General features: G+C 38.2%; 1 protein-coding gene across 15 annotated transcripts in view; it reads left to right on the forward strand.

Moving 5' to 3' along the window:
* NBEAL1 (neurobeachin like 1) overlaps window positions 1–27,494 on the forward strand; it is a 206,947-nt gene that overhangs the window by 56,544 nt on the left and 122,909 nt on the right. For 13 of the 15 annotated variants that reach the window (XR_006691117.2, XR_012421391.1, XM_065525900.2 and 10 more), the window contains 4 exons: window positions 2,985–3,067; window positions 12,747–12,832; window positions 18,187–18,493; window positions 19,421–19,527. Coding sequence is in view for 13 of the 15 variants with exons in the window: in XM_065525900.2 (XP_065381972.1) it covers window positions 2,985–3,067; window positions 12,747–12,832; window positions 18,187–18,493; window positions 19,421–19,527 (583 nt within the window). In the remaining 2 variants the exon portion in view is untranslated. The remainder of the gene's footprint in view (window positions 1–2,984; window positions 3,068–12,746; window positions 12,833–18,186; window positions 18,494–19,420; window positions 19,528–27,494) is intronic. The other 2 variants (XM_074009808.1, XM_074009807.1) reach the window with 1 other exon arrangement.

The raw sequence follows: 27,494 nt of genomic DNA on the forward strand, positions 1-27,494 counted from the left end.
TATGGTGTTATATAAGACTATATCCCTATTAGTAAATATTCACTACAATATTAAGAGATGAAGGACCATGATATATGTGATTTTCTATATATAATGAGGCCGGGCACAGTGGCTCATGCCTGTGGGACACTTTGGGAGGCTGAGGTAGGAGGATCACTTAAACCCAGGAGTTAGAGACCAACCTGGGAAACATAGCAGGACCCCATCCTCACAAAAAATAAAAAAAAAATTAACTGCGTATGGTGGCTTGCACCTGTGGTCCTAGCTTTGCAGGAGGCTGAGATGGGAAGATGGCTTGAGCCCAGGAGTTAGAGGTTACAGTGAACTAGGATAGCACCACTTCACTCCAGTCTGGGCAATAGAGCAAGACCCTGTCTCTAAAAGAAAAAAAAAAAATTCGGGATAAAGGGTTAACAGTGAACTTGGGTAAACTCTATTTGATGTTCTTTGATCTATTCTTATTGTTGCAACTTTTGCCAAAACTTGAATTTTTTCCAAATAAAATTAAGAATAATGATTATGGGCCGGGTGCGGTGGCTCAAGCCTGTAATCCCAGCACTTTGGGAGGCCGAGACGGGCGGATCACGAGGTCAGGAGATCGAGACCATCCTGGCTAACACGGTGAAACCCCGTCTCTACTAAAAAAATACAAAAAACTAGCCGGGCGAGGTGGCAGGCGCCTGTAGTCCCAGCTACTTGGGAGGCTGAGGCAGGAGAATGGCGTGAACCCGGGAGGCGGAGCTTGCAGTGAGCTGAGATCCGGCCACTGCATTCCAGTCTGGGCGGCAGAGCGAGACTCCGTCTCAAAAAAAAAAAAAAAAAAGAATAATGATTATGTCCTAGGTATGATGTGAGTACAAAAAAGAAGCATGGTGGCCGGGCGCCGTGGCTCACGCCTGTAATCCCAGCACTTTGAGAGGCCAAGGCGGGTGGATCACGAGGTCAGGAGATCGAGACCATCCTGGCTAACACAGTGAAACCCCGTCTCTACTAAAAATACAAAAAAATTAGCCAGGTCTGGTGGCAGGCGCCTGTACTCTCAGCTACTCAGGAGGCTGAGGCAGGAGAATGGCGTGAACCTGGGAGGCGGAGCTTGCAGTGAGCTGAGGTTAGGCCACTGCACTCCAGCCTGGGCGACAGAGCGAGACTACATCTCAAAAAAAAAAAACAAACAGCAGCAGCAACATGGTTAAATCAACCAAGGACATAAACTTAGAAAACTGAGATGCAAATAAGTGTTTTACAGCCCTCTCAGACAACCAGTTGATAGGTATTACCATCTGCTAAATGCTAGATGCTTGGCCCAAATATCAAATAATAATGGAGCAATTAACTGTGCTACATTCTACAAATGGTATAAGACTAAGGTTCATTTTTAGCTCTACTAACTTATTGAAAACATGCAGTACAAACTGCTTGTGCTTTAATTTTTGTGTTCTAATGTGTGTAATAGTTCTCACCCCTTTTGTTTATGTTAGCATATTAAATTTTTACCACAAATATATTGGAAATTATGTGCATATGTTACATCTAATACAGGAACTTTAGAATGAGTCATTGATCACAAATTGTAGAAGTACATTTGTATTATGTTAATCAGGTGAGGATGTTTATTGTTTGTAGCGTAGGTTGTCTGGATAGGATACAAGCAATCTAACTAAATTATGGTCTTAGTTAATACCATAATTTATAATGGATGCACAAAATGATAATAATCCCATGGAAAAACCTAACTGAAAGCTGAATTAAATTTTATCCTTTTAAAATTAATTTTTTTACCACATGATTGAATTTTTTATTTGAAACTCCAGTGAATTTTGTATTGTTACAAAAACATGAAAATCTTTGATAATGGTCTTAATTAGATAGGAAGATCTATTAATGTTCTAACATGTTATGTTTGAAATTAAAATAAATACAGCTGGGTTCTGCCTTCCACACACTGGAAATAGGCATAGATTTGGAAAGCAGTGCAGTAGCAAATGAGGTCTAATATGATTTCTAATGAATTTGGATAGTAGATCTGGATCTTTGAACTCTTTATTTTGCTATCACTGAGTCCAGCTATGCTTATCCTATGTGGTTTGTTCTATGATGAATTGAAATTTCTTCTCAGGTTTGAAATAATTATAAGGAAAGTAATTTCAATAGCTCAATTATGGTCATTAAGAAGAAAGCATCTTAGACCAGTGCTTTATCAGTTGATCATATTTAGATGTACAGAATTTCTATGTGGCTGTCCTTTAAATATTTTCTATTTTTGTTGGCTTTAGTAATTTTAAATGCTTTTTTAGGGAATGAAAAAATATCTGTGATTTTGAAAATTTACCATCTACTAGTTGGAAGTATCATCATAATACTACACTTTATTCTCCAATCTCCACACCACTCTGCCCATCTAAAAGATTCATTTTGTATTGAATTGAAATGTTCTTGTTAAAAACACGGGCAATTTGTATTGGCTTTATCAAAGCCTGTAGAAAACATAATATCCATCAAAACTACTGAAATTGTCATTAAAAAACAGAAATAATCCCAGCCCATACTGGATCTGTATCCTCAAGATGAAAGAAGCTAATATATGGCCTCATTATTCATTATTATAAAGTTTCAGAAAGTGGCAGAGTAGCCTGGATTTCTGATAAAAATATTCTACTAGTCTGAGCTGTCAGTTTAGCGTTACTGCCGAACAAATTCTTGTACAGATTGGAAATTTTAAGGGCTGGCTTCTTGTTCATTTTACAGTTATTTGGAGATTTAACCTAGCTGCCATGTTGCATAATTCAAAAAAATAAATCTTTTAATTGATGAACAGTTCAGTTATTTGCTAGACTTCTTTTCAAGATTATGTGAATCCTAGAGATACATGGTTCAAGACACAAATCAAAAGTAAAATATTAAATTTGTTTTATAATTGTTTTTGTAATTGTGCCATGTCTGCTTGCCCATGTTGTAATTTATTATTGACTTCTTTTTAATGATAGACGAAGCCTTAGTACTGTGGAAAAGAGCAGACAGAAATATAAACCAGCTTCTCTCACAGTGGAATTTGTCCCTTTCTTTTATCGTAAGTAACACCTCTAATTTCTCTTGCTATGATTATCATCTTACTCTGATTACTTTTTATTCTTACTCTGATTCTGATCTTGATTCAGCTTTGTTAATTTATAAAATAAAGGTTGTAAGAACTTGTCACTGGAGTAAGGTACATGATTTGTGTTTGGCTGCAATTATTGTACGTGGTTTTATTTAATGTGCTATTCTCAAAAAAAATTTTTTTAGAATAAAAATATTTTAATGATGGTGGTATATTTTATTTTATTTAGTTACTTTTTTATTGAGACGAAGTTGCACGCTGTTGCCCCAGGCTAGAGTACAGTGGCGCGATCTTGGTTCACCGCAGCCTCCACCTCCTGGATTCAAGCAGTTGTCCTGCTTCAGCCTCCCAAAAAGCTGGAATTACAGGCATAGGCCACCACACCCGGCAAATTTTTATATTTTTAGTAGAGACAGGGTTTCACCATGTTGGCCAGGCTGGTCTTGAACTCCTGACCTCAGATAATCCACGCACCTCAGCCTCCCAAAGTGCTGGGATTACAGGCATGAGCCACCATGCCCCATGCCCAACCAATGGTGGTATATTTTAGAACTTCAGAATTTTTACTGAAAATAGGAAACTTGAGAGAGTTAGCCCCTATATATGTGACTTATATATGCCATCTTTCAAAAATATAGAATTTGCCGACTATAAAAGGAACACTGTGTGTACCTTGAGTATGTATTTCCCATTCAAATTTGTCACTTAACATTTTGCCATATTTGCTTCAGTTCTTTCTTTTCCCTGTGAAATGAAACAGGACAGAAATAGTCCTTTGATTGCTTGCTGAAGATGACTGCAGTACTGACTCTGCTTGACCACCAGTAGTGATACCTAGCTAACTAGGTAATGAAGCTCCACAGTAAACCATCTCTGGAAACTGGCTTCACTTATAGGATAGAGGACAGGAAACCTAGCATGCTAATAGAACAGTATAAGGTGTTTCTATTCATCAGGAGTCCTCACAGCCATCCAAGGGCTATTCTTAAGTCCTCCAAATGAGGTTATAAAATCAAATTGGTGTGTCAGGGAGCCACTTGGCTTAGAAGTAAAGTATCCCATGGAAGCCTTTGTCTCTTGTATGTATAGGTTGTGCACATATTTTGTTAATTTATCCAAAAGTATTGTATATTTTGTACGCTTTGTAAATGGTTTATCTTATTCATTTTTGGGGAGAGATGCAGTCTCATTCTGTTGCTCAGGCTGAAGTACAGTAGTGCAATCATAGCTCGCTATATAACCTCCAACTTGTGAGCTCAGGTGGTCCTCTCACATCAGCCTCCCAAATATCTAAGACTATAGGCATGTGCCACTGTGCCTGGCTAATATAAACAATTTTTTTTACGGAGACAGAGTCTCACTGTGTTGCCTAGGCTGTTCTCAGACTCCTGGCCTCAAGTGATCCTCCCACCTCAGCCTCTCAAAGTATTGGGATTACAGGTGAGAGCCACCATGCCCAGCCTGATTTGTTTTAAATTGTATTTTTCATTTTTAAAACTTGTATATGGAAATATAATTTGTTTTTGTGTATTGACTTTTATATCCTTGTTCCCACATGTAGAAGGGAAAAAATTCAGTCTTTCACCATTAAATATGTTATTAGCTATATGTTTTAAAAAATAGATGCCCTTTATTAAGTAGAAGAAGTCTTATTCTAACTCTACTTTGCTAATAGTTTTTATTACTGAATGGACGTTGACTTTTTTTTTTTTTTTTACATACTTTTACTACATCTATTTGAGGTGCTTGTTAATTGGCAAAGTACATAGGTTGATTTTCAAATATTAAACTAACATCATATTTCTGGCCTAAACTACCTTTGGTTGTGATTATATAGTTAATTTTTATTTGTCTCTCTCTCTCTCTTTTTTTTTTTTTTTTTGGAGAAACAGGGTGTTGCTGTGTTGCCCAGTCTGGAGTGCTATGGTATAATCATAGCTTACTGTAGCCTCAAACCCCTGGGTTCAAATGATTTTCTTGCCTCAGCCTCCTGAGTACCTAGGACCACAGGATTGTACCATGATAAGCAGTGTATTAGTTTGTTCCCACACTGCCATAAAGTAATACCTGAGACTGGGGTAATTTATAAAGGAAAGAGGTTTAATTGGCTCATGGTTCCGCAGGCAATACAGGAAGCATGACAGCCTCTGCTTCTGGGGAGGCCTCAGGAGCTTTTACTCACGGCAGAAGTCGAAGCAGGAGCAGGACCAAGAGTGAGAAAGCCGGGAGGTGCTAACACTTTTAAATGACCAGATCTCTTGAGAACTCTGTCATTAGAAAAGCACCAAAGGGATGCTGCTAAACTATTCATGAAGGATCCGCCCCCGTGATCCAGTCACTTCCCACCAGGCCCCACCTCCAACACTGGAGATTACAGTTGAACATGAGATTTGGGTGGGGGCATAGATCCAAATCATATCAGCTGGCTAATTTAACAAAATGTTTTTGTAGATATTTTTGTAGATATGGCCTTGCTGTGTTGCCTCCAGACTAGTCTTGAACTCCTAACCTCTGGTAATCCTCCTTCCTCAGTCTTCTAAAGTGCTAGGATTATAGTATATTATCCTTTTTATGTACTACTGCATTTGATTGATTTTTTGTTTAAAAATTTTGTATCTCTGTTCAAGAACAGTAAGGGTTTCTAGGATTTTTTCCCTTATATGTCTTCTTAGTCTGCTTTGATTGTCATAACAAAATACTGTAGACTGGGTAGCTTAAATAACAGAAATTTATTTCTCATAGTTCTGGAGACTGGAAGGTCCAGCAGGTTTTATTTTCTGGTGAGATCTGACTTTGTGGCTTGCAGATAGTCACCTTCTTGCTGTGTCCTCACATGTTGGAAAAAGACTGTTGTCTCTTCCTCTTCTTATAAAGGCACTAGTTCTCTTTGATCAAGGCTCTACTTTTATGACCTCATTTAACTTTAATCACTTATTTAAAGGCTCTATCTGCAATACAGTCACATAGGGGAGGTGTTAGGGCTTCCACATACTAATTTTGGAGGTACACAGTTCACTCTATACCACTCGGTCCTTGCACCCCTGCCCAATTCATGTACTTATCACATACAGAATACATCCATTTTACCCCAACAGCCCCAAATGTCTTAACTTATTCTCACATCAACTCTGTAAGTCTAAAGTTCAAAGTCTTATCTTAATTTCTAAATCTGTTACTGGTTAGACTGAAGTTACAATTCATCCTGACTCAAAATCCCTTTCCAGCTGTAAACCTGTGAAAAGAAATAAGTTATATGTAACCAGAGTACAACATTGGAACAGGTATAGGATACATATTCTCATTCCAAAAGGGAGACAGTGGAAGGAATAAAGGTGTGACAGGTCTCAGGTGAGCCTAAAACCTAGTAGGGTAAATTCTGTTAGGCATTACAGCTTGAGAATAGCCCTCTTTGGTTGATACTGTGTACTCCATGCGCACTGGGTTGCCAGTGTCACCCCCCGCCCCAGGTCTCTGCAAGGGCCCCACCCATAGTGCTGTCTGTGAGGGCAGCCCCACCATTGAGGCACTGGGTAGGTCATCCTGGCCCACAGAAACCTGGCCTGTGGTCCTACCCTTTGAAACCAAGGAAGAGGAAACAGCCTTGCCTCCTGGGTCTTTGGTGGGAGTGGCAGCCCTCATAATCTCTGAATTGCTTTCAGAGTTTTTCTTATCACACATTCAAACCGAATAGCTTTATGGTCTGGTCTATAGAATCCAAGAAGTCCAACAGTCTACCTTCATTCCTTCCCACTTTCTCTGTCCCCTTTAGTTCAAAATGGTAGTGCCTTTTCTGGTATAATCTCATATCCATTCCTGGCCTCACTGAGCTGGCTGATTAAGTCCACTAGTTATACCCATGGTCTGTTTATCAGTCACACCCTCAGTGTTTTCTTTAGAACAATCTTTCTTGTTTGTTTGTTTGTTTTTTGTAATTTGGATAGGCTGCAAATTTTCTAAATCTCAACTTCTGTTTCTTTTGTGTTTAACAGTTTCTTCTTCAGTTTATTTCTGTCTTCTCACATTTTAACTATAAGCAGTGAGAAGGAGAAATTAAGCTGCTCCTTCAACACTTTACTTAGAAATCCCCTTAGCTAAATACCCAATTTCATTGCTTGCTGCACATTCTACCTTCCACAAAACACTAGAACACAGTTCAGCCAAGTTCTTTGCCACTTTTTAATAAGGATCGCCTTTCCAGTAGTTTTTAATAACATGCTCCTTATTTATGTTTGAGAGCTCAACAGAATTGCCCTGAAGGTCCCTATTTCCAGCATGCACCTCAAAACTCTTACAGCCTCTACCCATTACCCAGTTCTAAAGCTGCTTCTGTATTCTTAGGCCTTTGTTGTAGTAGCACTCTATTTCTTTGTAACAAAATCTGTCTTAGTCTACTTGGGCTGGTATAACAAAATACTATTGATTTGGTGGCTCAAACAACAATACTGGTCATATTAAATTAGTTAGGCAGGGTTCTGTTTTCCTCTATTTTCTGTGAGAGTTGGTTTGAGAATGCTATTATGATTTTCTTAACACTCACCAGCAGATCTGGACCTAGAGATTACCTTGTGGAAAGATTTTGTTTTGTTTTTCATTGAGACAGGATCTTGCTATATTGCTCAGGCTTGTCTTGAATTCCTGAGCCCAAGTGATCCTCCCACCTCCGCCTCCTGAGTAGCTGGGACTATGGGCATGTACTGTTGTGCCCAATGTGAAAAGGTTTTAAATTATAGAGCAAATTTATTTACTAGATAAAGGGCTACTCAGATTTTCTGTTTCTTCTTGTGTTAGTTTTTGTAATTAATGTCTTCCAAGGAATTTGTATTTTTCATCTGTATTATTGAATTTATTGGCATAAAGTTGTTCATAGTATTTCTTCATGTATCCTTCCTAAATCTATGGAATCTAGATTGATGTCTCCTCTTTCATTCCTGACATTGATAATTTACATTTTTCTGTCTTCTTTTTTCTTGATTGGTCTAGCTAGAGGTTTTTAAATTATATTGATCCTGGCACATGCCCATAGTCCTGGCTACTTAGGAGATTGAGGCAGGAGGATCACCTTAGCCCAGGGGTTTGGGGCTGTAGTGCACTATGATTGTGCCTATGAATAGCCACTGCATTCCAGCCTGGGCAACATAGTGAGACCCTGTCTCTTAAAATATTATATTGATCTTGCCAGTGAACTAGCTTTTGATTTCATTGATTTTCCTCTATTGTTTTTTCGTTTCCTTTTTCATTATTTTTTCTATTATCTTTAATATTAACTCCCTCTTAATTGCTCTTCTTTTTCTAGCTTCTTAGGGTGAAAGTTCAATCTTTAGATCTTTATTTAGACCTTTTTTCTAGAATGAACATGAATCATTGCTTTAGTTGTGCCCCACAGATTTTGATATGTTTGTTTTAATTTTATTTAATTAAAACAATTTTTTCTTCATTTGGTTTAAAATATTTTCAAATTCGGGAAATGTTGGTCAAAGGATACAAAATTTCAGTTAGGAAGAATAAATTCAAGAGAGCTACTACGTAACGTTGTGAATGTAGTTAGTAACAATGCATTGTATACTTGAAAATGACTAAGAGTAGCTAAGAGAGGTTACCACAAAAAAAGTTATGTGAGGTAATGTATATGTTAATTAGTTTGATTTAGCCACAATGTATACATATTTCAAAATACCATGTTGTTCATCATAAATGTATGCAATTTGTATTTGTCAATTAAAAAAGATTAAATTAATAAAATGAAAAGGAATGTATTGTTTAATCTGCAAGTGTTTGGGGAGTTTCCAGATCCTTTTTTCTTTCTTTCTTTCTTTCGTTTTTTATTTTTATTTTTTGACATGGGTTCTTACACTGTCACCCAGGCTGGAGTGGTACAGTGGCACGATCTTGGCTCACTGCAGACTCCGCCTCCTGGGTTCAAGCGATTCTTATGTCTCAGCCTCTCGAGTAGCTGGGATTACAGGTGCCCGCCATCACACCCAGCTGATTTTTGTATTTTTAGTAAATATGGGGTTTCACCATGTTGGCCAGGCTGGTCTCCAGTTCCTGGCCTCAAGTGATCCACTCACCTCAGCCTCCCAAAGTGCTAGGATTACAGACATGAGCCTCCACCCCCAGCCCTTTTTTTCTTTATGGTAAAAAAAGTGTATATTTGGAATTAACCTGATGGATTCAGTTTAGATGATCCCGGTTGTGTAGGCAATATCAAAAGCCTCATACTCCAGAGGCAGTCTAACATATGCCTTCTCTCCAGCAGGCCTGATCAGGGTGTAGACCTTGGCCACATCATTGTCATAGAGCTTCTTCATGGCCTGTCTGATCAGTTGTTGGCCTTGATATCTACAGTGAACACAAGTGTTTTGCTGTCATCTTTTTCATGGCTGACTTAGTGGCTTAAAGGGATTTTGGTGCTGGCATAGTAGTCAAGTTTGTATGTTCTCCGAGTGTTCCTCTGAGGCTGTTTGGGCTGCCTTTGGAACCATGGTGTTTTGGGCCACCAAAAGGTGGTGATGTGCAGATTGTATGTGTGTGGGGGGTGGGGTGGATGCCTTTTAGCCCTGCCTTCTTGGCCTTCATAACCTTGGCTTTGGCTTTGGCTTTGGGAGGGGCAGGGACCACCTTTCTTTTAATGCCATTTTCATGAAAAGGGTCTCCAGATCTTTTTTTCATTACTTTCTAATATATTTCCATTATGGCAAGAGAAAATACTCTTTATGACTTCAATAAACTTAAACTCATTGAGCTGTATTTTCTTATTTAAATTTATTGAGTTCCACTTTTCATCATGAATAACATTCCTTGCCTTGATTATATTTCTTGCCTACTTTGTCATATACTAATATAGCCACCCAGCAATCTTATGATGAGAATTTGCAATGGTATATGTTTTTATGTCCTTTTTATGTATTATCTTTCTGTGTATCCACTGTGGATGAATGGAACTCTGTCATCTTCTAGCTCTGTGTAAAATCAGAGAATTACTCAGCTTACAGTTTCTTTGTAGTTTTTTGCCGATCTTGTGGGATATCACACTATTGTGTGAGGATAGACACTGAGACACAAAGTGAGCCCTGTGCATATTTCTGGAGCACTTTCTCTGTATAGCTTCCTCCACTCCAGTACTCTGCTTTACAAATTCCAGTTGCCTAGGCCTCTCTGAACTTTGATTTCTGTCTCCTCAACTCAACAAATGACTGTGTTCTTTTAAGGTTCCCCCTTTCCATGTAGTAGTTCGGAAAGTGTCTCCAAACAGGAATCTGTGTGATCCTTGTGCTTACTTTGTTTTCCTTCTTGTGTGTATCACAGTTCTGTGACCCAGTTTCTGGAACTGATTTTCTCCAGTTTTCTAGTTGTTTATAGCTGAAAGCCATGTGTAGTACCAGTTATTCCCATATAGCTGGAACTTCTTAATTTTTTAATTATAAGTTTCTATCCAGGTTACCTCAAAGCTGTTTCTTTTTGGTAACATTTGTTATTGGAAGTAATTTTATTGTTATAGTCTTGTCCCAGTGTGTAATGACATATGCAAAAGGGTGTTCATAACAGCATCAAAAGAAAGGGGAAAAGCATGGCGGTTTATCAAGAGAGAACTGGTTAAGTGAAGGTAACACATTGTAGCAGTGTATGCCTCTAGTCATTACAAAAAATGAATGAGGCAGATGTATCTGTTAAGATGTAATAATGTCCAGGCTGGACGCAGTGGCTTACCCTTGTACTCCCAGCACTTTGGGAGGCTGAGGTGGGCAGATCACCTGAGCCCAGGAGTTTGAGAGCAGCCTGGACAACATTGCAAAACCCTGTCTCTACACAAAAATACAAAAAATTAGATGGTCATGGTAGTGTGTGCCTGTAGTCCCAGCTACCTGGGAGGCTGAGATGGAAGAATCACATGAGCCCAGGCAGCCAAGGATGCAGTGAGCTGTGATTGCCCTTTAGCCTGGGCAATAAAGTAAGACCCTGTCTCAAAAAAAAAAAAAAAAAAAAAAAAGTAGAAAGATGTAGTAATATCCAGAATATATTAAGTTAAAAAGCAAAAAAAGTTGATGCAGGAGTATATTTATGTACTATGTACTTTTTTTTTTTTTTTTTTTTGAGGTGAAGTGTTGCTCTTTCACCCAGGCTGGAGTACAGTGGCACAATCTTAGCTCACTGCAACCTCTGCCTCCTGGGTTCAAGAGATTCTCCTGCCTCAGCCTCCTGAGTAGCTGGGATTACAGGTGCCCGCCACCACACCTGGCTAATTTTTGCAATTTTAGTAGAGGTGGGGTTTCACCCTGTTGGCCAGGCTGGTCTTGAACTCCTGACCTCAGGTGATCCACCCGCCTCGGCCTCCCAGAGTGGTGGGATTACAGGTGTGCAAGGCAGTGGTAGTGTCGTGGGTTGAGGAATAGATTAAAGGGAAACTTACATTTCCTTGTCAGGTTTGTTTGTTTTTGTTTTGTTTTGTTTTGTTTTTTGAGACAGAGTTTCACTCTTGTTGCTCAGGCTGGAGTGCAATGGCGTGATCTCAGCTCACTGAAACCTCTGCCTCCCAGGTTCAAGTAATTCTCCTGCCTCAGCCTCCTGAGTAGCTGGGATTACAGGCATGTGCCACCACACCCGGCTAATTTTTTTGTATTTTTAGTAGAGACGGGATTTCTCCATGTTGGTCAGGATGGTCTCGCTCTCCTGACCTCGTGATCTGCCTGCCTTGGCCTCGCAAAGTGCTAGGATTACAGGCGTGAGCCACTGCGCCCGGCCCCTTGTCAGGTCTTTATGCTGCTTTTTCTTTGTTGTATGCATGTATAGCCTGTTTTTTTAAAAAACAAACAAACAAACAATAAAATAATTTATACTTTTAAAAGAAATCTTGCTATTGGTACCAGAATTTTAGAACATTAGCCCTGGAGTGGACTCAGGGCTGTAGTGGACTAGTTATGGTCAATTTTTACCAATGAGAGGTCTGATAGTCTTAGTAAAGAGACGTCTAGGCTGGGCGCGGTGGCTCACTCCTGTAACCCCAGCACTTTGGGAGGCCAAGGCGGGAAGATCACCTGAGGTCAGGAGTCCGAGATCAGCCTGGCCAACATGACGAAACACCATCTCTACTAAAAATACAAAAATTAGCTGGGCGTGGTGGCAGGCACCTGTAATCCCAGCTACTCCAGAGGCTGAGGCAGGAGAATTGCTTGAACCTGGGAGGCGGAGATCGCAGTGTGCTGAGATCGCACCACTGCACTCCAGCCTGGGCAATACAGTGAGACTCCATCTCAAAGGGAAAAAAAAGAGAGAGACGTCTAATTTTATGCCAGGTTTGAGTTAGTTTCTAGCCCTGTCAGTTAGTGGTCATGTGACTTCAGGCAAGATACTAACTTCTGACCTTCCTTTTTCTCATATATAAATGGGGGCCAAATATCATCCTTATATGGAGAATTATGAGAACTCAGTGAGACGACGTGAATACCTAAAATGCTATCTGGTAGATGGCTTCTCTTTTCTTTTCCTAAGCCAAAATGCGTATCAACCTTGGCTTTTAACACAGATTAGCCTTTTCACAAATAGTTCTTCGCATTTGCATCAGACATTTCCTAGAGATAAATCATATTGTGAAAGACAAATCTTATTTATTTATTTATTTATTTATTTATTTATGGGTGTGTTATATTTACAGAATGTTTTCAGGAAAGTGAACATCTCAAGGAAAGTCTTAAATGTTGCTTATTGCATCTTTTTGGAGCCATTGTAGCCGGTGGGCAGGTAAGGAAAATGTTGAAATTTAACATATACAATTATAATTAACAGTGCAAAAAGCTTTCCATGGATTGTTTAGTATGTTCTTTGTCTTTTTATAATTTCATTCACCATACAAATATTGAACTTATATATTGTAACTAATCTGCGTCTTTTATTTTCCAAAAAACCTAAGTAATATTTAGCACTGACAATAAAATTACTGAATAAATAAACAAATTTAACAATTTTTGGTATTGTAAGTTCTTATTTACGTTAGCTTTCAAGCACTAGTTTTTATTTCAGATGATAGAGGAAGTCAGCCTCATCAGTCCACTTGATGAAATCAAAGTCTCGTAGTTTGGTTTCTAAAGACACCAATTTATTCACTCTCCTGTGTACCTATAATACTGAATGTATTTTTGTAAGTTTATATATTTTTTTCAACAAATCCAAGTAGTGTTTTAAAATTTACAGAAAAGAATTTCTAGTTTTTTTTTTTTTTTTTTTAAGGTAAGCATCTAAGTGCTGTCATAAACTTTTCTGTTTTTGTTTTTTGAAATGGGGTCTCACTGTGTTTCCCAGGCTGGAGCACAGAGGTGCAATTATTGGCTCAATGCAACCTCTGCCTCCCAGGTTCAAGCGATCCTCCCACTTCAGCCTCCCAAGTAGCTGGGACTACAGGCACACACCACCATGCCCAATTAATTTTTGTATTTTTAGCAAACACGAGATTTTTCCATATTGCCCAGGCTGGTCTTGAAGTGCTGGGCTCAGGTGATCTGCCCACCTCGGCCTCGCCAAGTGCTGGAATTACAGGTGTGAGTCCCCCATGCCCGACCACTGTCATAAACTTTGAATATAAATTCTAGTTGACAAAAGGATTATAGTTCAGAAAGTATGTTCTTATACGTGTGTTTTCTTAAACCACACAGTTTAGATCAGAGGTTCCTAACACTTGTTATACTTTTTATACCACATAGCCCTTTGGCAATCTGATAAAGCCCTTTGTCAGAATGTTTTAAATGCCTCAAATAAAGGAAACCAATTATACTGAAATGCAGTTACTAAAATATTAATAAAGCAAATCTGTGACATAGCAATATGTGCTTCTTTATAATACATTAAATTTAAAAAGCTATAACAGCAAGTCTAGAAACTAATGTAACTTCCAAGAAGAAATTAGCATAAAGGATATTTTGAGAGACTGTAACAGCTGTAATAAATGAAAATGCATATAATTTTTACTGATGACAAAATCACAAGTTTGTTTTGTTTTGTTTGTTGTTGTTGTTTTGAGACAGGGTTTTTTTCTGCTGCCCAGAGTGGAGTGCAGTGGCTCTGTCATGGCTCACTGTAGCCTTGACCTCCTGGCTCAGTCAATTCTCCCACTTCAGCCTCCTAAGGAGCTGGGACTACAGGCACATGCCACCACACCCAGCTAATTTTTGTATTTTTGTAAAGATACTCTTTTGCCATGTTGCCCAGGTTGAGCAATTCCTAGCTCAAGCAACCTGCCCACTTCAGACTCCCAAAGTGCTGGGATCACAGGTGTGAGTCAACTGTGCCTAACCAACAAAATCACAAGTATTATTTCTACTACTGTGCTTTTGTTGCTTACATTTAAATTTGAAGGAAATACTCAATTTTAGTTAGAGATTAGTAGAAATTAAGATATCTGGTTTTTTTCCATCCAAGTTTATAGATCTCCATAATTCCCTCCCTCTATCCCTCTGTTTCTTTCTCTATTTTAGATCAAAAGTGTTTATCTTCTCTTTTTTAACCAGCAGTTTTTTTCTTTCACATTAAACATTCTCTTACTAACATCAGTGTACTATGTTCTTAATATTGTTGAACCAAATTACATATTTAAATTATAATTTTTAAAACTTAGAAACCTGTATTTTTTAAAACTTAAGTAAATTTTATTTAAAGATACAAAATTATGCCAATAATATACTAGGCATATTACCTTATTATTTTGGGCATTTAGGAGGAAGTCCTTGTCTACATTCAGGAGATTGAGACCATCCTGGCTAACACAGTGAAACCCTGTCTCTACTAAAAATACAAAAAAAATTTAGCCAGGCATGGTGGCGGGCGCCTGTAGTCCCTGCTACTCGGGAGGCTGAGGCAGGAGAATGGCGTGAACCCGGGAGTCAGAGCTTGCAGTGAGCCGAGATCGTGCTCCGTCTCAAAAAAATTAAAAATAAAACATAAAAAAAGAATTTCCTGTCTGTTGGTACTGATGCAGTTCCCCTTTCCTCCTTGTTTTTGCTCTGTTTTGTTTTCTCTCTGTATTATCATTTTCTTTTTTTCATGGCCCTTATGCTCAATGGCCTTTTTAAAAAAAATATTTTTATCCTTTTTACCCTTGTACCTTGTTAGCCTCCAGAGCACTACTGAAATTTCCATTTCTTTGTTTTATTTGTCCTGTCCTTTTTATTTTTTGGCACCTAGCCAGAGTCCCTAGTTAGGTTTCCAGGTGGACTATTTGACTTTCTCCTCTTCCCCCTAGGAGAAGAAAAGAGTCTCCTTGTAGTGAGAGGGGTGGTGACCAGAATCTTGTTTTTCAGTGTAAGTTTGCTTAATCACATTTCAGTATTAGCTGATTTCCTTCATTTGGGTCATTATCTCCCCATTTCTATCATTTCTCTACTACAGTGAAAAAAATGAATAAGTATACAGGAATGAAAATGGAAGTGGCATTGTTATGACTAATGTAGAAATTGATTGGATCCCCTTCTCTTTTTGAAAACAGAGAGACTTGTTCTTGTTAGTGCCTAGGGGTAGTCAAGCCCCGAGAGACCTCCATAATGAAACCTAACACTAAAATCAAGTAGATACTGGAAGTCCAATTTATTATTTTATGTACCAAAAATCCTTGTGATCCAGGCACAACTATAGTGGGATTTCTATCAAAGTTGGAAAGTTGTTTGTTGAATATGCCATTAGTACAAGGGTGTTTCGATGAATTGAATATATAAAGGCTAAAGAATGGTCATGATGTCAGGCCGGGCGCGGTGGCTCAAGCCTGTAATCCCAGCACTTTGGGAGGCTGAGACGGGCGGATCGCGAGGTCAGGAGGTCGAGACCATCCTGGCTAACACGGTGAAACCCCGTCTCTACTAAAAAATACAAAAAAAAACTAGCCGGGCAAGGTGACAGGCGCCTGTAGTCCCAGCTACTCGGGAGGCTGAGGCAGGAGAATGGCGTGAACCCGGGAGGCGGAGCTTGCAGTGAGCTGAGATCCGGCCACTGCACTCCAGCCTGGGTGGCAGAGCGAGACTCCATCTCAAAAAAAAAAAAAAAAAAAAGAATGGTCATGATGTCATAAAGATCAGAAAAATCAAAGTCTGATTACTGGTTTCCTTTCCCAAAGCATCATATCTGGGCTTCCCATTGGCATATTTGAAACCTGTTCTGTTTTGTGTTATGTTGAAAACAAAGATTTTGGAGCCAGACTGACCTAGGTTTGAGTGTCCATCTCTAACTAGTTGTGTGACCTTGGATAAACTAATTACATATGTTTCAGTTTATTAATTTATAATACAGAAATAGTAACATTTGTGGGATATTTGTAAGGACTAAATGACATAATATATGTACAGCACTTAAAGTATTTGTACTTTTAAAAAGTAAATAAATAACAGTTTTATCAGTTAGATCTATGATTTGCTGTATGTAGCAGTTAATAAAATTAAAACAGCTTAAGTTACTTTTCTAATTAAAAACAAAGTAATAAACAATTCAGAGTTAATCTGGTGCCTCTGGGATCTTCAGGGACTCAGTTTTCTTTTGAATGTCAATCTTTCATGCTTACTATTCTGTTTCATGCTGCAAGATAGCTTCTAGAGTTCTGGCCATTATGTTCACATTTGGGGCTCTAAGATAGAGGGGGTAAAGAAGAAGGATGCAAACGGCATGTGTCAAGTATCTTTTAAAGAGATACTGAGGCTGGGCATGGTGGATTACTCCTATAATTCCAGAACTTTGGGAGGCCGAGGTGGCAGGATCTCTTGAGCCCCAGAGTTCAAGACGAGCATGGGCAATACAGGGAGACCCTGTCTCTATAAAAAAGTTTTGTTGTTTTTAATTAGTCAGGTATGATGGTGCACACCTGTGGTCCCAGCTACTCAGGAGGCCAAGGCAGGAGGATCACTTGAGTCTGGATAGTTGAGGCTACAGTGAACCGTGATCATGTCACTATATTTCAACATGGGTGACAGAGGAAGACCTTGTCTGAAAAAAATAAAAAGCAAAGAGATACTGAAAAGCTGACACTCCCTGTCTTTTGATCTATTTTGTCAAACTTGATCATATGACTGTGGAGAAGGAAAACATGTCCACATAAAAAATGTAATACAACTTGCTTCCTTAGCCTCCTTAGCAGCAGGGGAGGCTAGGAAATGTGAATTTATTCTGGGTGGTCATGTGTCCAGGAAAACATCAGTTTCTCTGATTAAGGAAGGTGAAGGAGATTGAATGTTGGGCGGGCCATTAGCAGTTTCTTCCATAGTAGTAAATATTGTTGTTGATATTATATATTATATTGATAATTATTGATGAAAACAGTCCTGATGGCTTAAATGCTATTTCAGGTAATTTTGCATAACTATGTTCTGTTTCATTATGTCATAATTTGACAATTTAGGGCAATACATATTGTTTATTTCTGTGTTTTTCTGGTCACCTTGACATATAGCTACCAATTACTTAGTGTATGGAATTTCAGAAGTATGTTTGTAGAATCAAAACCAAACCAGTCATCTTATATATTTAAATCAGTTGTGATGGATTTTCTGTAACCAACCTGAAAACCTGAGAGACACTTAATCGATTTGAGGTTGTTTTTTATTTGTTTCATTTTGCCTAAGAAATCCAGGTTTAGGCAGTTCTGGGTTGGTATAGTAACTCAATAAGAACATCAAGGACTGAGGTCCTTCAATATTCCTATTCTTTCTGTAGCCTGCTACTTTAATCTTGGACTTATCTCTTCATGATATAAAAGTGGCTGCAAGCATTATGTCTACATTCTAGACAGGAAAAGGTGAAAAGCCCAAGGGCAAAGGGTCCTTCCCTTTTTATTTATAAAGTGATACCCTCTTCATAGGCTACTACCATATGTCCTTAACCAGAACTATATCACATGGCTACCCTTAGCCACAAGAGAGAGTGTAAAGTGAGTTTTCTGAGAGGAAGGGAAGATTTAATATGTGTGAACCACTAGCAGTGTCTATTAGAGTATCTGTTACAAATTTTTATGTGTTTATTTATTAAAAGAAAAGGTTGCCTGCAGATGTATTAAATTCTCATTGTTGCAAACATACAGAACTCTTCATTAGGTTTAGTTTTCATTTTTATTGTCTCTAATATTTCAGAGGAATGCTTTACAAGCAATTTCTCCAGCCACTATGGAAGTTCTTATGCGAGTTTTGGCAGACTGTGATTCCTGGGAGGATGGAGATCCTGAAGAAGTGGGTAGGAAGGCAGAACTAACTCTGAAGTGCCTTACAGAAGTGGTACATATCCTTCTCAGTAGCAATTCTGATCAGCGTCAAGTGGAAACCAGTACTATTCTGGAGAACTATTTTAAATTGCTAAATTCAGATCATTCAGCTTTACCTAATCAAAGAAGGTCCAGACAGTGGGAAAACCGATTTATTGCTCTACAGATCAAAATGCTGAGTAAGTATTACATAATGACAACTTTTTCTGAGTCTGGTTTTAATTTTCATATCTACCACTTTCTCTTGAAATACAAGGCCGTTGTATGGAAAGCATTGATTGTTTAATTCAGATATCATGTGAATGCTTAGACTTTGACTTCAAAATAATTTATATAGAATTGATGTGTTTGTTATACCCTCTTTGCTTTAACAATAACAAAGTCAAGTCTTTATATTGTTTTGACAGTGTAATCTCCTAAATGCATCAATGTTAAAAAGAAAATTAGCTATGACTTTGAAATTCTAGGAAAAGTAAATTTTCAGAAAGCACCATTTGTAGTAACCTATGATAAAGAGTCCCATACAATCAATTTTGTATGTGCCTCTATAACATCTCTGTAGAGGTCACTTCAAAAATCTGCCCTTTCTCTAGAGGGCCTCTGTTTTTGTTTCTTTTTTTCCTCAGAGGCTGTGTGTGTGTGTGTGTGTGTGTGTGTGTGTTTGTGTTTCTCTTCCCTTCTCTTTGTGTTGGTTGTTTTGTGTCATTCTGCTTATTTATCTCTGTCTCTCTGCTCTGCAAGCTCCTTCACCAGTATATTATGATTTCTTATTGTATTCCTATGTAAGGTTGTTAAATACAAATATTATTAACTGATAGTTCCTTATAGAAATAAAATGTTTTAATTAGCACTAAACTAGGAAATTCAGATAGTAAAAAGAAAATTCTTTATATCCTGCCACCCACTCATAACAAACATTAATGGTTTGGTGTATAGCTTCTAAAGGCATGAAAATGCTTTTATGTGTTTTTGTGTGTTAGTGTCATTTAAAAAATACTGAACATCAAAATTGTTTTAAAAATTAAAAAGAAAAATGATTAGAGTAAATGTTTGTATGATCCCAGATTTTCACTTTTACGTGGATGATTTTCTTTTTATTTTCCTAGATACCATCACAGCCATGTTAGATTGTACAGATAGGCCTGTTCTTCAGGCCATTTTTCTTAACAGCAATTGCTTTGAACATCTCATACGACTGCTACAGAACTGCAAGGTATTTTTCTATTATTGTTGTTGTCTTTGATTTTAAGAAACTATTTTTTGTTTTTGTTTTAATTCACATTTGAACATATTTTTACTAATTTTTATATTTAATCTCTGTTTGCATTTAATTACATAACCAAGTTTTATCTTGAATTGAAACTAGTATTAAATCACTCATAATTGTCTAAATACTTTAAAGGTAGTCAAACTGGAATTTCTTTGTATGGGAAGAATTTCAGTTCATGAAGTATATTATTTTCATTCCATCCAGAAATATCCTTGAGGCCCTTTAAGTAATTAGTTGCTTCGGAGCTCTTCTATTTGTGTCTGAATGTACTAAGATGAGTCTTTGAAAAACAGTTGTTTCTCATGGAAACACTGTCTTCTACCACAGTTTGTAGACCCCAAGTTACATATCCTATAAATACAGGCCACTGATTATAGGGAGTATTATATAAAACATGTGGATTGCTTGGTGCAAACCTATTACTCCAACTCAAATTGTATGTCATTCACTGAATAATGTTTTTGTATAAGAAATAGCTTTTTTTTTTCTTTGAGATGGAGTCTCACCCTGTTGCCAGGCTGGAGACCAGTGGTGCAATCTGCAGCCTCCACCTCCTGGGTTCAAGCAATTCTCCTGCCTTAGCCTCCCGAGTAGCTGGGATTACAGGCACGCACCACCATGCCCAGCTAATTTTTTGTATCTGTAGTAGAGATGGGGTTTCACCATGTTGGCCAGGATGGTCTGCATCTCTTGACCTCGTGATCCACCCACCTCAGCATCCCAAAGTGCTGGGATTACAGGCGTGAGCCACCGCGCCTGGCCAAGACATAGCTTTTTAATTAAATGATTTATTTAACCAATATTTATTGTGTGCCAATTGTGTATCAGACACTTTTCTTTTGAGGTCACAAAATATATATTGTCTTCATAATGACTATAAATTAGGCAAGAAGTTACAGAGCGAGAGTTTCAGTTTAGTTCTTTTTGACTTCATGACCATTGTTCCTAACTTTTACACTATGTAATGACCCAAATGATGATTTTGGGTGTTTATTTCCATTCTTCTCTCCAAATATGTGATATTTTTGCATAATTTAAATAAAATTCATAAATGATTTGGTGCCCTTTCAGGGTCAAATAACATTTTTTATTACAATTAAAGTAATACATACTCATTGCAAATGGAAACATTGATAGCATATTGATTCTCCCATACAATAATTAATTCTAAAATTGTTGCTCATAGATGAAAACTGGTAATTCCCATATTTCCTAATGTAAAAATATGTATTTCTATTAATGAAAAAGATCCCACATCAAGCTGAATAATATCAATAGGATACTTTTGTAAATATGGTTTTGATAGCTCAAAATCATATTATAGCACTAATACAGACAGAATTTTGAAGCAACTAACTACTTGATAACCTTTCCATTATCAGTGTCAACCTTTTCTGCAGTTGTTCAGAGGTTGTGGAAGTTAATGCAGACTTGTAGAAACTTTATTATGTTTGTAAGTGAATTTTGCACAATGTACGATTGTATTTTGTAGCAAAACAGAATTTTGATGCCAAAATATGAAATATAGAGAACAGACTTCTTGAAACATTAAAAAAAGATTTGTTTCTGAAATGTCAACATACTAATCTTTTCTACATTCATCTTTTTTGCTGTGTATCACTGTGGCCACTCTTTAGTCTTTCTAGAATATTACCCTTTCTAAAAATACTGGCATTCTCTGTTTGGTTCTAGGCTCTTTTTTCCAACCTTTCTTAATTTGCTTATCCTTTGGATGTCTCCATTTTGGATGTGTGGCTTTCGATATCATCTGTAATACCCAAATTTCTTCCTGTTAGTTCAGCTCTGTCGAGGAATTCCACTTGAATGTCTCTCAAAAATCTCAAATATGCCACATCTAAAATGGAACAGTTCATCCCTTACTCTTTTGTCTCCCCTTTCTTATTCCTACAGCTGCTTAAGTTGCTCAGGCTGGAGTGTGGTGGTATGATCTCAGCTCACTGCAACCTCTGGCTACTGGGTTCAAACGATTCTCCTGCCTCAGCCCCCCAAATAGCTGGGATTACAGGTGCCCGCCACCACGCCTGGCTAATTTTTGTATTTTTAGTAGAGAAGGGGTTTCACCATGTTGACCAGGTTGGTCTCGAACTCCTGACCTCAGGTTATCAGCCTGCCTCAGCCCCTAGAAATGCTGGGATTATAGGCGTGAGCCACCATGTCCAGCTTGCTTTTCCTATATTTTTAATTTAAGTCAAAGGCACCGTTATCTACCCAGTTTCTCAAAGGAGAAACTTGGAAATCAGTCTCGGCTTTTCCTGATCTCTCATCTCCCACATCTGCTTATGTCACCAAAGTTGACAATTTCATTTTTCAAACATTTCTCAAATACAGCCTTTTATTCCCACTGTCATTGCTTTATTTCAGGCTTTAATTTTTTTGCCAGATTATTGCAACATTTTGTTGTTTTCTCCTTTTTCACTCTTTTTTTTAAGACAGTCTTGCTCTGTCGCCCAGGCTAGAGTGCAGGCGCAGTCTCTGTTCACTGAACCTCCACCTCCCAGGTTCAAGAAATTCTCCTGCCTCAGCCTCCCAAGTAGCTGGGATTATAGGTGCCCGCCACCGCACCCAGCTAATTTTCATATTTTTAGTAGATACGGGGTTTCACTACCTTGGCCAGGCTTGTCTGGAACTCCAGACCCCGTGATTCACCCGCCTTGGCCTCCCAAAGTGCTGGGATTACAGGCGTGAACCACCACGCCCAGCCCGTTTTCACCCTTATCCTCTTCTACACTGAAGCCAAAACTATCTTTTTTTTTTTTTTTTTTTTTTTTTGAGACGGAGTCTCACGCTGTTGCCCAGGCTGGAGTGCAGTGGCGCGATCTCGGCTCACTGCAAGCTCCGCCTCCTGGGTTCACGCCATTCTCCTGCCTCAGCCTCCTGAGTAGCTAGGACTACAGGCGCCCGCCACCGCGCCCGGCTAATTTTTTGTATTTTTAGTAGAGACGGGGTTTCACTGTGGTCTCGATCTCCTGACCTTGTGATCCGCCCGCCTCGGCCTCCCAAAGTGCTGGGATTACAGGCGTGAACCACCGCGCCCAGCCCGTTTTCACCCTTATCCTCTTCTACACTGAAGCCAAAACTATCTTTTTGATACATCAACGTTATCATATCAATCCTTTGCTTAAGATGTTTTCCCAAACTATGAAAAATTCTAGTGATTTTAAAATATCCATACCATGACTTGTACAAGGCTCTAAGACATCTGACTCAAGGCCTGCCTCTTAAGCGTTTCTTACAAAGACCCTTATTAAACCCTTCATGTTTTCTTATTCATGCTTTTTAAATCTATCTCTTTGATGCTTTTATAGCTACTTGAAATAATTTCTTTTTTACTCTTTTAAAAAAATCACTACATAATATTTTCTGATGCTGCTGGGTCTAGATGGATACATATTAGTATCTTTTACAAGTCTGTGAGTGACAAACGTTTTGTGTTTCATACTCAACTGTGGTCTGTTTGAAGGCAAGCAGGCTGACTTTAATCTCTTCTCTCCCATCATTGGGTATTTGGCACTCAGTAGAAACTTAATAAATAAAATTGAATTGATTAAATTTGCGGTTGGTTGCCTGGCACAACAGGATTATGCTAGGGTAGGGAAGCAGAATAAATATCAAAAGCAAAATGTGTTTGGTTTAAAAATTTGCTTGGCTGCACAACTCTCTTCCAAAGAAGGGGCATAAAAATGCTTTTCCTCTTCCCTTTTCGTCTTTACTTTATAGCCAGTATTTTAGAATCTAAAACTCAGGCTTATTTTAAAAGTATTAGAACAGCTACATCATGTATTATAAAAAATAAACTCCAATGGGAGACTACCCTCCTTTTATGTATAACTACGTTACAAATTTTAAATTATTATGCTATGTATTGGAATATGATTAATTTGAAAATTAGGATTCATTACAATTTTTTTCACTACCGATAAGTCTTTACTTATTCATTGTATCTTCCCAGGGAAAGGAGGAGGGAAGGGAAAAGAGTCAGCATCTATATTGCAAAATGATTAGGAAATGGGAAAGGAAGTATCCAGTACAGCAAAATCAACTGTCAAATAAACCCCTCAGTGATGGGGTCACCAAAGCCCAAAGGAGCTCAGTCTCCTGCAGTTAAGGAATGAGGGGAAGGGATCAGGAAAAGAACACACTGGTACTCTCCCTCTTTCCCCATAAATTCAAGATTTCACACAAAGCTTTGGTTTCTAGCAGTAAACATGGAGTTATATCCTTCTATCTCCTATTAAACAACCTTGTGACCACTTTGACCTAAGTTTCTTATACCCCCATAAAATTTCCAGAGTGACTTGGATATGCATTCATATTCCCTTTCTTGCCCTCCTGACCCCGCTTTCTACATGGAAGGCCCCTAATTGTTTCTGTCTGCTTTAAGATTAAAGATTAAGTAGGTTCGACCCATCCAAAATACAGCAGTGTCCTAAGTATTTGACATGAATCACATCAAGAAAAGGTCTTGACTTGCGAGACTGCGAACTAGGGATGGAGAGTCCCTAGCTGCTTCTGGATGTTTGCATAAATTATTTAAGAATTGCAGAGATACCCCAAGAATTAACCATGTATATGTGTGGGTGAATAGGTTTCTTTTGGAGTAGGGGAATATAAAAGAGGGCAGAGTAGGAGACAAGTTTTCAGGACAAAAGATCTGGTCCAGTAGGTAACAGGGTAAGGAGAACAGAAAAGAAAGGATGGTTCAAGATTCTTACTTTAGGCCAGACGTGGTGGCTCACACCTGTCATCCCAGCACTTTGGGAGGCTGAGGCAGGCAGATCACCTGAGGTCGGGAGTTCGAGACCAGCCTGGCCAACACGGCGAAACCCCGTCTCTATTAAAAATACAAAAATTAGCCGGACATGGTGGCATGCTCCTATAATCCCAGCTATTCGGGAGGCTGGGGCAAGAGAATCACTTGAACCCTGGAGGTGGAGGTTGCAGTGAGCCGAGATCACCCCACTGCACTCCAGCCTGGGCGACAGAGTAAGACTCCATCTCATAAATAAATAAATAAATAAAAGATCCCCACTTTGTTTCAAGTCTTTTTGCCTGTTGCAGAAAAGATGTCAAAGATGCTTTAGCTATTTTTCTCTCAATACAAAAAAGAAGCTTGTAAACAGTAAAACCCTAAAGGAATATGGAGAGAAACCAACAAATATTTGCCATCTAGCGATCACCAACTCAGCGAAGTCCTCTGAAGCTCAAACAAATACATTAACTAGAGGCAGGTGGCATTTAAGAGAGACGAGAACCTAGGATCAGACACACACCACAAAATTAGGGGTCAGTTTAACAAACCTAAGCTCTAAAATGCAAAAGAAGCATATTCAGCTTCGTAAATCTTAAGGGTCAGTCTTATGTTACAATTTGAAACCACATTTTAAAGGCAATTACTTCTTTTTGCAGAATCAAATGTTTTGACCATTTTTCTCTAGGACATCGTGGATGTTGCAGTAGAGGAAATGCCTGTGTTCAGATGAATAAATTTACTGAATCTCTGCTTTTGTCTCTTTTCTAAAAGTGATTCTTCTCATTTTCTGTTTTAACCTTATAAAGAATAAAATTTAATTGATTAGAAATATTTTCCTTTGCCATTTTGAGAAAAATGTTTTAAAGTCAAATTTCAGGAAAATCTTTCTTTAACAATGAACATATCTTGCATCAGCTACTGATGGGGCATAATTTTAAAATAGGCATATTGAAGTTTATTTTCTGATATATGGATTGATTTTTTAAAGGCATATTTAAATTAATTATTACCCACATAACTGGCTTGAATGTTTGGCTGTAATTTATTTCACCTTACAAGCTCTCATGTAAGAAATGGCACATCTTTTAAAAAAACTTTTTTTATAGATTTAGGAGGTTCAAGTGCAGTTTCGTTACATGGATATATTCCATGAACTCTAGATTTTTAGTGTACCCATTGCCCAAATAGTGAACATTATATCCAATAGATAACTTTTCAACCTCGAGCCTCCTTTCACCCTACCTTTCAGAGTCTCCAGTGTCTGTTACTCTACTTTGTATGTTCAAGTGTACCCATTGATTAGCTCCCACTTATAACTAAGAGCATCCAGTAGAAGTAGCATTTTTTGTTTGTTTTTTCGTTTTTGTTTTTGTTTTTTTTTGAGACGGAGTCTCGCTCTGTCGCCCAGGCTGGAGTACAGTGGCCAGATCTCGGCTCACTGCAAGCTCCGCCTCCTGGGTTTACACCATTCTCCTGCCTCAGCCTCCCGAGTAGCTGGGACTACAGGCACCTGCCACCTCGCCTGGCTAGTTTTTTTGTATTTTTTAGTAGAGACGGGGTTTCACCATGTTAGCCAGGATGGTCTCAATCTCCTGACCTCGTGATCCGCCTGTCTCGGCCTCCCAAAGTGCTGGGATTATAGGCTTGAGCCACTGCGCCTGGCTGAAGTAGCATTTTTTTACTTTTAAGGTAAAGCTTAATTTTTCTCATTATGAAAATATTCTTTTTGTTTTACAGGCAAAAAGGTAAATATAGAAAAATAAAATAAATTATATATGATTATTTCTAGTCTGTAGACATTTTTAAAGTCTTTTTAAAAATAATTGTGGGGCTAGGCACGATGGCCCATGCCTGTAATTCCAGCACTTTGGGAGGCCAAGGCGGGTGGACCAGTTGAGATCAGGAGTTCGAGACTAGCCTGGCCAACATGGTGAAACCCTGTATCTACTGAAAATACAAAAAAATTAGCCAGGTGTCATGGCGCATGCCTGTAATCCCAGCTACTTGGGAGGCTGAGGCAAGAGAATCGCTTGAACCCAGGAGGCAGAGGTTGCAGTGAGCCTAGATCACACCACTGCACTCCAGCCTGGGCAACAGAGTAAGACTCTGTCTTAAGTAAATAAAATAAAATAAAATAAAATAATTATGTTAAAATTATATGATATAAAAATTTAGCATCTTAACCATTTTTTATTGTATACTTCAGTGGTGTTAAATACATTTACATTGTTGTGCAGCCCATCTCCAGAACTCTTCATCTTGTAAAATGGAAACTCTATACCCATTAAATAGCTGCCTGGTTTCCCCTCTCCTCAGCCCCTGGAAACCACTATTCTACTTTCTGTGTCTATGAATTTGACTACTCTAGATACCTCATAAAGTTGGAATCATATAGTATTTGTTCTTCAATGACTGCCTTATTTCACTTAGCATAACGTTGTCAAGATTCATCCATGTTGTAGCATGTGTCAGAATTTCCTTCCTTTCTAACACTGAATAATATTCCATTGTATGTAAATACCACATTTTGCTTATTCATCCATCAGTGGACATTTGGGTTACGTCCACCTTTTGGCTACTGCTGTGAATGTGGGTATACAAATATCTCTTCAAGATATCATTTTCAGTTCTTTTGGGTATATACTCAGAAGTAGGATTATTAGATATATGATAATTCACTTTTGAATATTTTTTGAGGAACTTTTATGTTGTTTTCCATAGTAAGTACCATTTTATATTCTTAACAACAGTGCACAAAGTTTCCAATGTCTACACATCCCTGCCAGCACTGGTGGTGTTTTTTTTTCTTTTTTGATAGTAGCAGTCCTAATGGGTATGAAGTAGTATTTCATTGTGTTTTTGATTTGCCTTCACTAATGATTAGTGATATTGAGCATCCATTTTGTGTGCTTATTGGCCATTTGTATATCTTTTTTGGAGAGATGTCTGTTCAAGTCCTTTGCCCATTTTAAAATCAGATTTATTATTGTCTTGTTGATTTGTGGTCTTTTTTATTATGCATTGTTAACACTAGTGTGAGCATTTGATGCATATAATTTTGTACTTTTGTTTCATTTAAGATATTTCATTATTTTCATGTGCCATAATTTTAATGTCTACATAATATTGTATTAAGTGG

The sequence above is a fragment of the Macaca fascicularis genome, chromosome 12 (genome assembly GCF_037993035.2).
Source record: "Macaca fascicularis isolate 582-1 chromosome 12, T2T-MFA8v1.1".
NCBI lineage: Eukaryota > Metazoa > Chordata > Mammalia > Primates > Cercopithecidae > Macaca > Macaca fascicularis.